Source organism: Garra rufa, chromosome 4 (assembly GCF_049309525.1).
Source record: "Garra rufa chromosome 4, GarRuf1.0, whole genome shotgun sequence".
Lineage (NCBI taxonomy): Eukaryota > Metazoa > Chordata > Actinopteri > Cypriniformes > Cyprinidae > Garra > Garra rufa.
The window spans coordinates 18,672,832-18,687,892 of NC_133364.1; the positions used below are offsets into that span (position 1 = coordinate 18,672,832).

The window sequence follows — 15,061 nt, forward strand, 5'->3', positions numbered from 1 at the left end:
ATGAAAATTCTGTCATTAATTACTCACTCTCATGTCATTCCAAACCCGTAAGACCTTTATTCATCTTCGGAACACAAATTAAGATATTTTTGATGAAACCTGAAAACTTTTTTAACACTGCATTTTTGACCCTCTTCTCTTACATGTCAGTCTATGTTGCGATGCTGTCTATGCAGAGTCGGAAAGCTTTCAGATTTCATCAGAAATATCTTAATTTGTGTTCTGAAAATGAACGAGGGCTTATGGATTTCAAATAATACTTCTCACCTTAAACAAAGAGCATGTTCACTAAAAAAAAAATTAAAAAAAAAAATTCATGATTGAAAAATATACCACTGAAACTTTTTCCTTAAAATATCTTCTCTTCCATTCTGCAGAAAAAAGAAAGCCATCCAGGTCTGGAATGACGTGAGGGTAAGTAAATGATGAGAGAATTGTCAGTTAACAATTTTGCTTTCAACAATACTTTCTACAGTAGCAATGTTAACTAAAAGCTATTGCTTTTGCATGAAGCTCTGTCCTTGTAACAGAAAAGACTGTGCACCTTTAACGGTGAAACTAAAAGAGTAGCTCACATACAGGTTTAAAATCTGATTATGGGCCATTGGCATTAATTATTATTATTTCTATATGAATATGTTTTAAAATCTAATTTATTCTTGGGATCAAAACTACATTTTTAGCATAATTACTCCAGTCTTCAGTGTCACGTGATCCTTCAGAAATCATTCTAATATGCTGATTTGCTGTTCAAGAAACATTTTTATTATAATTATCAATATTTAAAACAGTGGGCTTCATATTTTTCAGAATTTTTTGTAAAGATCCAAAGATCAGTATTTATATAAAATGAAAAGTTTTTGTAACATTATACACTATAGTATGGAATATAAAAAATAAAAAAGGTAATTGCGACTTTTTATCTCACAATTCAAAAATGTTTTTCTCAGAACTGTGAGATATAAATGCACAATTGCAAATTATAAAGTCAGAATTGCAGGATATAAACATTTACATTTACATTTATTCATTTAGCAGACACTTTTATCCAAAGCGTCTTACAATTGGGAAATACAACAAGCAATTCATCCTAAGGAGGCAGATCGACATAGGAAGTGCTCAAAAATACCATATATCAGGCGTTGCTGGATGAGTATAGGCTAGAAAGGGAAGATCAAGAAAGAGAGGAGAACATTTTTTTTTGAGTCAAATAGTGTCGAAAGAGATAAACTCACAATTGCAAGAAATAAAGTCAGAATTGCAAGATATAAACTTGCAATTTTGACTTTTTTTCTTGCAATTGCGTGTTTGTATCTCACAATTTTTACTTTTTTCTCAGAATTGAGACATAAACTCACAACGCAATTGCAACGCAAAAAAGTTGTAAAGTCCAATTCTGAAGAGAAAAAAAAGCCTGATATGTTTGCAGAATTGCAAGTTTATATCTCACAATTCTGATATTATTATTATATTATTATGCTTTCAACAATATAAATATTTTTTGAGCAGCAGATCAAAATATTTGAATGATTTCTGAAGGATCGTGTGACTGGAGTAATGATGCTAAAAATCAGCTTTGACATCACAGGAATAAATTACATTTTAAAATACATTCAAATAGAAAACAGTTGTTTTAAATAGTAAAAAAAAAAAAATCTAAATTTTACTGTTTTTGCTGCATAAAATAAATGCAGGCCTGGTGAGCAGAAGATGTTTAAAAAAAATTTAAATCTTACTGTTCAAAAACTTTTGACTGGTAGTGTATGCAAAAGTGTCAGTAAAGACATTTATAATGTCAAATTATTTTGATTAAAAATCAGCCACAGCCATATCACCCTGTAGCGCTGGTTGCTCACTGAAGCTAAACAGGGCTGAGCCTGGTCAGTACCTGGATGGGAGACCTCCTGGGAAAACTAGGTTGCTGTTGGAAGAGGTGTTAGTGAGGCCAGTAGGGGGTGCTCACCCTGTGGTCTGTGTGGGTCCTAATGCCCCAGTATAGTGATGGGGACACTATACTGTAAAAGGCACCGTCCTTTGGATGAGACGTTAAACCGAGGTCCTGACTCTCTGTGGTCACAAAAAATCCCATGGCACTTCTTGTAAAGAGTAGGGGTGTAACCCCGGTGTCCTGGCCAAATTCCCTCCACTGGCCCTAGTCAAGCATGGCCTCCTAACAATCCCCTTTCATTGAATTGGCTCCATCACTTTCTCCTCTCCACCTGTAGCTGGTGTGTGGTGAGCGCACCAGTGCCGTTGTACTGTGGCTGCCGATGCATCATCCAAGTGGATGCTGCACACTGGTGATGGTTGAGGAGAGATCCTCATATGATTGTAAAGCGCTTTGGGTGTACGGCAATACACAATGAAAGCGCTATATAAATGCATCATCATCATCATCACATTATTTTGATTAAAGAATCATGAAAAAACAAAAACATATCATGGTTTTCACATAAATATTAAGCAGCTCAACTGATTTCAACACTGATAATCAGAAATGTTTCTTGAGTACCAAATCAGCCTATTAGAATGATTTCTCGAAAGATCACGTAACACTTAAAACTGAAGTAATGATGCTGAAAATGAATGATGCCATCACAGGAATAAACTGCATTTGAAAACATTAAAATGCAAAAGGTTTCTAACAATATTTCACTGCATTACTGCTTTTACTAAACATTTAATCAAACAAATGCAGCCTTGGGGAGCATAAAAGACAGTTTGTGTAGGTTTTCATCATATTTTGTGGATGTCTTAAGTTTGAAGTGTTGAGTGGTTGGTGATTTTGTTTGCTTAGGTTTATATTTAGTGCTTAACCTGTTGTCTGACATTCGCTCTGGTGGCAGCCGTATGCATTTGGCCGCTGTGATGTTGAATGGCACGCGTTTTAACATTTCGCCTTTGTAGTGCAAGTGCAGATGCGTTCGGCTTTGGTCGCGCTAAGGTGTCGTGTGCGTGCGCGTTTGTCTGTCATTGGTAATGTGTGTGTGATTGCGTGTGTGTTGGAGTTCTGAGTACTCTCTAATCCCCCCCTCTTCATGAATACATTAGCGGAGTGTCTTAAACTCAGCTTAGCTGGCGGCTCTGGAGGCACATCACATCCTATTACCTACTTTAAATCATTAATGTGACATCGTTTTCACTCAATCTCCAAACACCCACGCTTCAAATCTGCACATTTCACTGAGCTGTCGCAGAAGCTCTCTGGAGCTCACACACACAAACACACAAACACACAGACAGACATATGCATCATGTGCACAGACATGGTAACTGTAAAAAGACATAGCATGAGCTTACAAACATGTAAAAACAGTAAATACACACTCTGAATTATGCTAATTGCTTCCCTCAGATGAAACATCTTGCCCCCCTTTTCCCGCTCGACACTCAGCAGAGACTGCGATGCAGACAGCAGGAAAGATAACTCGAGGAATCAGATGTTTCTTTTCTGTACTTAGCCTCATACTGAGCAGAAATGCACACACACACACACACACACACACACACACACACACACACACGCTCTCTTACAAAACACTCTATTCAGTATTAGCTACAGGCAAAAATCAAATATTTACAGTGCCCTGAGCTATGCTACTTCACTTAAAGACTCAATTTTCCAGCCCACTTTCCACTGCGTTGAAATGAAAATTTGGAGTACTTAACTCCCTCTCATACAAACACTCAAGACAGCAGCGCAGACCCACCGGAGAGGAAACACATTACAGGGCCAGAAAAGACAAGAGCACTGAACCCAGTAGCTTTTACAAAAGCATTGACATTAACACAACAATCACATTTAATTACGTAAAGCTTGTGGCTTTCAAAAGATAGCCCTACCTTCAACCATTCTCCTTTCTGTTGTTTCCATTCCACCATGCTTGTTGTGGTTAATTAGATCGGCCGTTTGATTGGATAGTGCTCTCCACATCTAGCCTTCTGATTGGTGGACAAATTGGGTGTACTGCTACCCAGTTAGGTGTCTCTTTTTAAGCAGCCTTGGCTTCGGGAATATTTCATTTATTTTCTCCAAAGGCATTTCAGACATTTCAGACAAGAAGCCTTGAAACTAAGTCAAACAGCCACAATGTTATAAGCCTTGAGCTGAAACAGTATTTGAAAATTGGACAAAAGACAAATTAAAGTACACGACATGTCCTTTTGAAAAGGGAGTGAACTATATAAACTATATAAAATGTTGTGTATATATATATATATATATATATATATATATATATATATATATATATATATATATATATTACCGCTTAAAAGTTGGGATAAGTAAGATTTGTAATGTATTTTAAATATTTCTAATATTCATCAAGGCTGTTTATTTGATCAGAAATAAAAAAAATATCATGATGTAAAACAATGTTCTTCTATTTTAATATACATTAAAAATCCTTCAGAAATGATTCTTATAAGTTGATTTATTATCAGTGTTGGAAACGGATGTGTTGCTTTTTTTTTGGAGCCTTTGATGGATAGAAATTGAAAAAAGAACAGCATTTTTTTTTAGAAATCTTTTCTAACAATGTACACTACTGTTCAAAAGTTTGGGGTCAGTCATTTTTATTCTTTCCTTTTTGGAAAGAATTTAATAGTTTTATTCACCAAGGATTTGTTAAATTAATAAAAAGTGATTGCATAGATTTATATTGTTTGATTTATATGTGACCCTGGACCACAAAACCAGTCATAAGGTTAAATTTTACAAAACTGAGATGTATACATTATATGAAAGCTCAATAAATAAGCTTTCTATTGATATATGGTTTGTTAGGATATGACAATATTTGGCCGAGATACATCTATTTGAAAATCTGGAATCTGAGGGTGCAAAAAAATCAAAATACTGAGAAAATCACCTTTAAAGTTCTCCAAATTAAGTTCTTAACAATGCATACTACTAATCAAAAATTACATTTTGATATATTTATAGTAGGAATTTCACCAAAAAACTTGGAACATGATCTTTACTTAATTTCCTAATGATTTTTGGCATAAAAGAAAAATAAATAATTTTGACCCATACAATGTATTTTTGGCTATTGCTACAAATATACCCCAGCGACTTAAGACTGGTTTTGTGGTCCAGGGTCACATATTTTAAATAAATGCTGTTCTTTTGAACTTGTTATTCATCAAAGAATCCTAAATAAAAGAATCACAGGTTCCAAAAAATATTTGGCAGCACAACTGTTACCAACATTGATAATTCTATGAATAAATCAAAATATTAGAATGATTTCTGAAGGATCATATGACACTGCAGACTGGAGTTACAGCTGAGGAAAATTTAGACAGTTTTTTTCTGTATTTATATCAAATAACTGCAGTCTTGATGGCATAAGAGACTTCTTTAAAAAACATTAAAAATCTTACTGATCAAACCTTTGAGCGGTAATGTTTATACTGGCATCAAATTTTAAGATCAGTAAGATTTTTTTTTTTAAATTAATTTCTTATTTCTCACCAAGGATGAATTTACTTGTTTAAAAATATAGAAAAAAACTGTAATATTGTGAAATATTATTACAGTTTAAAATAATGTTTTTTCATTTTAATATATTTTTAAATATAATTTATTCCTGTGATGCAAAGCTGAATTTTCATCAGCCATTACTTCAGTCTTCAGTGTCACATTTCCTTCAGAAATCATTCTAATATGCTGATTTATTACTTTTATTATCATGTTGGAAACAGTTGTGCTGCTTAATATTTTTTCTTTGGAACCTATGATTGTTTTTTCAGGATTCTTTGATGAATGAAAAGTAAAAAAGAACAGCATTTTTTAAAAATAGAAATCTTTTCTAACAATATAATCTTTACTATCACGTTTTATCAATTTAACAAATCCTTGGTAAATAAAAGTATTAATTTCTTAAAAAAAAAAGAAGGATTTAAAAATGTACAGACCCCAAACTTTTGAACGGTAGTGTATATTGTTAGAAAAGATTTCTATTTTATTATCAAAGGTATTTGAAGACTGGAGTAATGATGCTAAAAATCAGCTTTGCATCGCAGGAATAAACAACTGCATTTTTTTTTTTTTATGTGAATATATTTTAAAATGTAATTACTTCCATAATCCTACTGTCATGCTCTTTTGAGGGCAGCACTAAAGCCTCATTATTTTGACTAAAATCTAATCCAGACATACTCTGTGTGCACATAAAAGTGGTATTTTTATTGCTTTGGGTGCTGTAATTGTATGATAACACTGGGCGATTTTTTGATTTATTTCACAAATATTATTTCTAATTGAAATGTGTAGTTCAGAAAGTCTGGTATGAAAGTACTTTCAAACGCTAAACATCTTCGACCACCTACTTGAGAGGGAGCATTCAAGATGAACCTTTAAGATTTGTTAACAATACTGCTTAATTCATGAACATTCTTGTCCAAATATTTGTAGCCTCAGCAGGTGTCCTACTGTTCAGAAAGACGTACGTCATTCCACACACAAACAATGACGTCCAGCTTTGGGAATTCCCTTTGTTTGGCCTAAAAATTCTGCGATTGCTTCATGCGTTGGCATGTAAGAGTAGACAGATAGTATTTAGTGTGCAGTGTGGTGATTTTTGGCAGTTCTGTCCTGCTAGAGTTTAATTATGGAGTTGCACTAGGGCAGAAAAAGGAGCCACAGACACACAGTAGAGATACAGAACACGTTGCTGTTTTTATTTGAGCCTTGACTGGCAGTAATACTGAAAAACGTCAACTTAGAACAGATGGTGGTAACCCACGGCTTGCCTTTTTTTTTTTTCCTTTTTTCCATAAGAGTACAGTAACTCTTGCTTTTATTGTGGCATGAATAACATCAATAAAAGAGAGAAAGAAATATACAACTTATATTACACTGTGTTATGAACAAAATATAAATCTATAACTCTATGCTATATTTACATAATTATCTTTCTCGGTTTTCAAGTTGAGATGGTAAGATAAGTTTCTAAGTACTTTTTGTTTGATGTCATTTAACATTGTTTTGAGCTCCACACATGACTTTGATTGTCTTATCAATTATTGTTCGTAATACAGGCCATCATCATCAGGGTATGTGTACTAAAGACCATGAGGTTACTTAACAGAACCCGACCTTGTATGTTCAACGAGCCAGCATATGTGTCCCTATCGATTGATATGATTGTGGGGAATTACTACGTGTGAAAGCATGGTCACATCAGATGGTGGCTATTCGGTGATTGTGACTTTCGTTAGCTGACAAGGTGTGATTGTGATGTCACTACTGTCAGCTTGATTGACAGAGGGAGACAGTGTGTGGAGCTAAAACAATTCTGGAGATAAAAACATCTAATATGGCCATTCAGTGGAGCTTCACTGGAATCAGACAGTTTGATCAATGCAGAGAGGAATAGTTTACCTGCCGCCAACCTGCTGATGCACAAAAGATGTTTAGCTGAATGTCCAAGCTGCTCAAAGTAAATGGTGACCACAGTGAATAATGACTTTCATTTCAGTCTGTTTCTTTCACAAAGCTGTCATATGTGACCCTAGGCCACAAAACCAGTCATAAGGGTCAATTTTTTGAAATTAAGATTTATAAGTCAACTGAAAGCTGAATAAATACGCTTTTCATTGATGTATGGTTTGTTAGGATAGGACAATATTTGAAAATATGAAAATCTGGAATCTGAGGGTGCAAAAAAATCAATATATTGAGGAAATCGCCTTTAAAGTTGTTCAAATGAAGTTCTTAGCTATGCATATTACTAATCAAAAATTAAGTTTTGATATATTTATGATATGAAATTTACAAAATATCTTCATGGACCATGATCCTTTCTTGATACCCTAATGATTTTTGTCATAAAAGAAAAATCGATAATTTTGACCCACAAATATACCCATGCTACTTAAGACCGGTTTTGTGGTCCAGGAATATATCTTTTATGATGCATTTTTCCTTTTCAGAACCGCTGGTCCCCATCCACTCTTACTATATTGAAGAGATCAGCTTGGACCATCTGCTAAACATCTCCATTGATGTTCTACAGAAAAAAGTAAGTCAAAATTTAATTTTTGTGGTGAACTCTACTCTAATTTGACACAAATGCGTTCGTCTAAACCAGTGAGGTTCCAATGAAACGTAAGAGAGAGGATGACAAATATCAGTAAACAAGATCCACGCTCTTTCTGTTCAATAACAATTGGGGTATAATAGAGCTGTTTTCTTTATCTTCAGTAAAAGAAAAAGGAGAATTAACAGATAGGAAACTTCACATTATACATAAACCATTACAAATAAAAATATCATGTTCTTCTTATGTTCGTCTCCGAGTGTCCAGAGTCCTAGTGCTTTAAGAAATGTGTTTGGAGTTCATGAACGATGCACGGAGGAGAAAAAGAAAATGAAAAAAAGAGAAATGTCTCTTTTCCTTCATATCAGCAGTTCACCGTGACCACTTTCTCAGAGATTTTTTTTTACCAGCGTCAGAACAGGATTAATTCAACATAAAAACGAACAAAAAAAAAAAGAAGAAGAAGAATATCGAACATAATAATTAAATCTAAATACCTACCCAGCTAAATATAATGCTTTATCAAGCGCAGTTTCCATACAATCATAAAAAAAGAAAAAAAAAATCCAACTGGAGGAAAATAATAAATTATACTGTACATAACTTACTAAACTTAGGAAATGCTGCCTATTCTTATAATTATTGTTAATAATATTATTACACTAGAGGCAGTTTTAATGAAAATAAAATACAGTATTTGCAAATACAAACTAAAACATTGACATGCAGAGTCTGAAACGGCTCCTCCCAACCTCGACAGCAGAGTGACGTTGACATGGAGGCAAAACACAAATACAAACAACAGACGGGACCGGACCTCATCGAACCAAATAAACTAGACAAAGACGAACACGCAAATGCAAAACGCGATCGGTCATCACTTTGCTAGCGCTACAGGCGTCAGAGTACCTTTAACATTTTTCGTCAAAACAAGTAAAAATCTCAAGTAGGCCAGAAAATATCTAATTTGATATGGGTAGATGTAAAACAGATATGAATGGCTGGAGTCTGGCTGCTGTTCACCTAACAGCTTGTCTGTCTCTCTCTCATCCAGCTGCCCGCTTATGCCCACACCAGGCCAGAGAGAGCCTGGCAGAGTAGTTACAGTTAGGGCAGCCGTCAATCAAACGCCGTTGGCGTGCCAAGAGCAGCCACACAGGTGCAGTAAGATGGAGTGGGTCAGTCAGAGCCACACAGAGAGCGGATGACTGATGGCATGGCTCAGAGACTCCTCTGCGCTGATAAACCGAGTGATAGATGGAAGAAAAAAAACAAGGGTGGGAAATAAAGAGGAGAGAGAGACAGAACACAAACCCCTGCGGAGGAGTAGAGATGTGAGATATATTAAGGGGCGCTGATTGAAACGCACACTCGTGCTTGTCTTGTACGGAGATCCCTGGTTTCTGTCAGAGCTGTCCTTTGAAAAACAGAGTGCTGAGGCTTGTGGGAACTCTATTCTCCTCCTTCAATACGCCATTCAAGCACAGACTCTTCTCTAGAGAGCTTTTCTCTACGCGTCTCCTCTTTTCCTTTCAGGATGAGGTGCAGTGTTCCCTGCAACCAGCGATGACAAAAACGGAAGAAGGAAGGGGGAAAAAACAAAACAAATGAATGAAATGATAATCGCAGTGTTATTATTAAACGTTTGGCTTCCAAACGCAGATCTGGCTGCTAGCATGAATCGTACGTATTGAATATTAATGTTTTTCCTTTCGTAACTGTTCACATGACCAGCACATCAACCGTCGACATGTAATAAAAATTAACTTAAAACCTAGCAAAAGGCGCATTCGTTCACACACAAACATAAAGAAATGTGCACGCGTACAATAATTCTGCTCGAGGCTTCGCTCTCCACGATGACCATCGCCATGTCAGCTGTTCACCAAACACAAAGTTTGTGCTATCTCGTAAAGTTTGTCTCCACACCTGAGAGAGACGTCAACATCCAAAGTTCCCACAGAAGAGGAGGAGAAAGGAACGGTAAAAGCGTGTCAAGAGGAAAAGATGCGAGGAAGGAGGGATTGTCTGTCATCCAGCGGTGTCTGAACTCCTGAGTGAAGGGACGGGAATCCTCCCTTCCGTCCAATGGAAAAGACATCTTTGAGTGAGAGGACATGGGCGTGAGGATGATTGAAAGAGATTCAGCTTGTAGCACGCCGAAGAGAACCAAAAATAGGAAATGTTTGTCGTTTTACTCCTGTCAGGTGCTTTACGGTGAAGAGGAAAATAAACGTCTTTTTTCTCTATTAAAACTGTAGCACAAAAACAACAAAATCACATTCACAAGCCACTTGTTGGCACTGTGTACCTGAGTGAGAATATTATAGAACCAAGAAAAAAAGCTGTTTAAAAGTGTCTCTTTAGAAACAAACAGGTCCACCGTTTTAAAGTGTCTATGACGGGTCGACTGACAGGTCCTTGGTAATAAATGTCTCGGTAACAAGGGTCTTTTTTCCTATGTCGTCGTAGCTTACTCGTGATTCAATATGAACTTGCCGCGGCACGTTCGCTCGGCGGGAGTCGAGGCAAGTGTTGCACTTCCTTTGCAAGACCCTCCTTTTCATGTAACAGTCACTTTGATTGACTTTGACAGGTCCTGTGCTTTGCTGTGGATATCGGGTTTGGCTCTTGGAGGAGTCCTGATTGGACGGTGTACGGGGAGCGGGATGAAGTTTGCTTGCGTGAGATGCCAGGTGACTGGTGAGATGGCTGTGATCGGCAGGTTTACTGAGTGATGTGATTCTCGCTGTCGCTGCCGTAGTCCCCGTCGTCGTCTTCGTAGTCGAAGTCATCGTAGACGTCGCCGTTGCCGTCGTCCATCCGGAGATCCTCCTCCTTTACTCGAGGCTCCTCCCCTTTGTGTGTGAGGTAGGAGGGCTGGTTGGTGGGTGGGACTGGTTCGGGGCTACTGGACATGCTTGAGTGCTCGGAGGGCATCTGTGGGGAGGGCATTCCTGCCATAGAGAGCGCGCCTGGGTACACAACGCCCGCTGAGGACAAGGGTAACTGGGCCTGCTGCCTGTTATACAACAAACACACAATCTGTTAGCAGGGGCTGGGTGAAAACATTCGTCAGATTGTTGTTTTCACTTAACAGGCAACTTGGGCTGCTTGTAGGGCTGGGTTTTGACACAAGTTTCACAATTCGATACTGTAGCCTACATGAGAGTCAGTTGGTACTAAATTACTATAATATTGAAGGTTAAAATTAGTTGATTTGTATACAAACACTTCAGTTACACTCAACAAAGTTTTTATGATGAAGTTACAACTACATAATTTTATTTCTTTTCTAATTAGATTTTTGAAATATAAACATTTAAATAGTGGCCGTCATACCTGTCAAACTTTAGGAAAGGAAAGGGGTGACGTGAGGCCAAGTATGGTGACCCATACTAGGAATTTGTGCTCTGCATTTAACCCATCCAAGTGCACACACACAGTAGTGAACACACACCCGGAGCAGGCGCTCGGGGAGCAGTTGGGGGTTCGGTGCCTTGCTCAAGGGACTCACCTCAGTCGTGGTATTGAGAGTGGAGAGAGTGCTGGTTATTCACTCCCCCCACCTACAATCCCTGCCGGACCTGAGACTCGAACCCGCAACCTTTGGGTTACAAGTTATAAACTTTTGGGTTACAAGTCCGACTCTCTAACCATTAGGCCACGGCTGCCCCAGATTTGCCTTTACAGATTTAGTCAAACGTAAACATTGAAGAACAGTACAAATTATAATGAATATATTATATAGTGCATATATTTAGCAAATTCTCCTCTCTAGAGTTCATTTCTCTAGTTTTACAAGCTGTTACATTGACATCTTTCTGCGGTTGAAACACTGATTAAGTGATTACATGAGACAGGATACAAATTTCAGTAAGCTGTACTCTTTCTTTTAACATAGCTTCAGATGTTTATTTTGTGCTGTAACTGGTATTAAAGGGGAGGAGGTGATCAGTTTACATGCGTTTCGCACTCCTGCATCGCTATCTGTCACGCCACATTAAATAGCGCCAAAACGGTATTTATTGTTTAAATATAGTGTTAAAATGGACCAAACTTGAAATCAGACATTTTTTTTAATATCAAAAGTAACAAAGCTTATTGCGATTTATTATGGGAGGCGGTGCTACAATGTTCCGTTCATTAACTGAAAACAGGCTAGACTAATCGATTCTCGGGATTTAAGAATCGATCTTGTTTTGTAAAAATGAGAATTGATTAAAATCGAGAAATCAATTTTTTTAAGGCTGGGCAATATGGCAAAAAAAAAAATTACATTGTTTTTTTTTTTGTTTTTTTTTTTAACGATTTTTAACTAATCAACTTATAAATGTAACTACAACAAGATTACATTTTTTTTCTTATTAACCCTCTAGTTCAGTGTTTCTCAACCCTGGTCCTGGGCGCTCCCCAAAACTGCACATTTTGTATGTCTTCCTTATCTGACACACCCATTTCAGGTCCTGGAGATGTTTTCTAATGAGCTGATGAGTGCAATCAGGTGTGCTTGATTAGGGAGACACACAAAATGTGCAGTGTTTGGGGGGCGCCTAGGACCAGGGTTGAGAAACACTACTCTAGTTAAAGAAAAGTCTATTCCAAGTGCACCACACATGAAGTTGTCAACATGATTTAAACGTTAAGCACTTGTTAAATGTCTTTGCCGAAAACTACAACTACATCTTGTGCAAACTTGTCTTATACATATTATATGTAGAAATAATACTTCTTCAACTTCCAAATGACTGAAGAACACCAATAGACTATTTTTACCTATAAATGTGCTATGAAAACAATGAATAGTAGTAGTTTTTCACAGGTTATTTATTCAATTGCACTGCTTTTCAATAGTTTTTTCTATGTAAACATGAATGCGTTTGACTGTTGCACTCGCATATCTTGCAGCGTGTCATGCATAAAATGGCATTCTAAAAATGCGGTGCTCAACTTCATGCGCATTTTCTTGCATGTTTTTCCGTTTCCACTGCCCGTGTTGCATCTTTGTCAACACAAAAGCGTATTCTCTGTGTTGGATCGTTCTTTACTCTTTACTGTTATCATTGGCATATTCCCAAAGTGTCTAATTCTAACGTTTACTATTATTTCTATTCAAAATCATGACCTCGATTTCTAAAAAATCAAATCGTGGCAAAACATTAAATTCGATTTAAATTCGATTCGTTTGCTAGTCAAATGATTGGTACAATACATAATACTTGGATATAACTTTGTGTTGAAAATGCTGGCAAAACTAAAAGTTAATCTGAAGTGGCACTCATAACCCATATTACTTACACAATGTGACTCCTTACTTAGCGAAAGTAGATATTCGACCAAAAAAAAAAAAAAGGTGAGCCAGGTTCTTGGTTTTATCTATCGGAAACTAGATTAAAATTAGAGGGCTTGTTGATGTCAAAGGCGGATCGAATTGTTCTTTTGGAATAGCTTTTCTCTTTTCAGTGATCTTTCACAGTCAGAAAAGGAATGTGTATTACGAAATCCAACAGGATCAATTTGACGTTGACTTTAAAAGAATACATTACTGGAAGGTGTTACCATGAAACGTACCCTACGGTGAAGTACTGGCGCATTTCCTGTCTGCGGTTGCGCATGATGGCCTTATATTCACCTATGCGCAGTTTCTTTCCGTCCACTAGGCAGGTGCGTTTGGGCCGTGGTTTGTATTTGTAGTCCGGGTATTTCTCTAGGTGCTGCTTACTAAGACGGGCCTGTTCTTCATAGTATGGCTGCTTTTCCAGGTTGGTCATGGCCTTCCAACGAGAACCTGCAAGAACAACAAGGCTTTAGAGAACAAACTCACACCTCAGGCATGCACACTTGTGATTCAGACAGAATGACAGGCATAGCTGCTACAGTCATAAACATTTGCAACCCTGGATCACAAAACCAGTCATAAGTAGCACGGGTATATGTGTAGCAATAGCCAAAAATACATTGTATGGGGCAAAATTGTCGATTTTCTTTTATGCCAACAATCATTAGGATATTAAGTAAATCATGTTCCATTAAGATACTTTGTAAATTTCCTACCGTAAATATATAAAAACTTAATTTTTGATTAGTAATATGCATAGCTAAGAACTGGACAACTTTAAAGGTGATTTTCTCAATATTTAGATTTCCAAATATTGTACCCTTATGACTGGTTTTGTGGTCCAGGGTCACATTTGGAACAACGCGCCAGATCGGGTCGGATGAACTTGAACCCAGACTAATAATACTTCTTTAAGTCAGATTAGACGTAATCATTCAGGCAACTGTCCGATTTTTAAAATATGCAATTTTGCACACTCTTACTTGCGCAGTACGGCTTTTAACTGCCTATCGTTAGCCTCAGAACTGGCACTTTGCACTAAGAGAGGGTTTTTGTTTGGTCTAATGAGTACCTTTGAGTGGAGCTGATGTCAAACAGAGAAGAATAGAGTGTGCTCTCTGCCCTCCAAAACACACGCACACATGCACTGGTGATGTGCGACATTATTCCAGGTGACAGTGGGTTAAGTGGGCCACTAACACACTCCATCTAATTATCAGAGCTCAACAGGCATACTGTGTCTCTTATTTCTCATTAGCAGAGAGGTGTGAACAGATACACAAAGGTGTACACACTCCGCGATCCCAAAAACTCCGGCGAATGTGTGTTCAGGGTGTGTATATGTGAGCCTGTGTTGAATTTACACAGTCCTACTGTATGTTTAATGGGAAAAAGCTGTCACCACTGGCCCTGACATGCACCCAGCACTGGAAAGGGGAAACTCCTTCTGTTAACAATTGAGAGAGCGGGGCCTTATTAAAACCAGATTTTCCAGCGTTATAAAACGCTTAGGAGCTCTTTAAAATGTCAAACACAATCCCAGAGGTCTGGAGAAAATGTCAGACAGACTGGAGAGCTGGTTTAATGCATAATGAATTATATCATCATTGTTGGAGTCGGCCCTCTAGAGCGATTCATTAGGCGGTGGTTACACAATGCAGTGCGGGAGAGG

The 15,061-nt window shown here is 37.3% G+C and overlaps 1 protein-coding gene across 1 annotated transcript in view; it reads right to left on the reverse strand.

Annotated features, from left to right (window-relative positions):
• Nucleotides 1-6,669: 6,669 nt before the first annotated feature.
• The window catches only part of sox5 (SRY-box transcription factor 5), an 83,854-nt gene continuing 75,462 nt past the window's right edge, over nucleotides 6,670-15,061 (reverse strand). The window contains exons 13-14 of the mRNA XM_073837768.1: nucleotides 13,623-13,839; nucleotides 6,670-11,073 (exon numbers count right to left, since the gene is read on the reverse strand). Coding sequence (XP_073693869.1) covers nucleotides 10,779-11,073; nucleotides 13,623-13,839 — 512 coding nt within the window. The 3' untranslated portion in view covers nucleotides 6,670-10,778. The remainder of the gene's footprint in view (nucleotides 11,074-13,622; nucleotides 13,840-15,061) is intronic.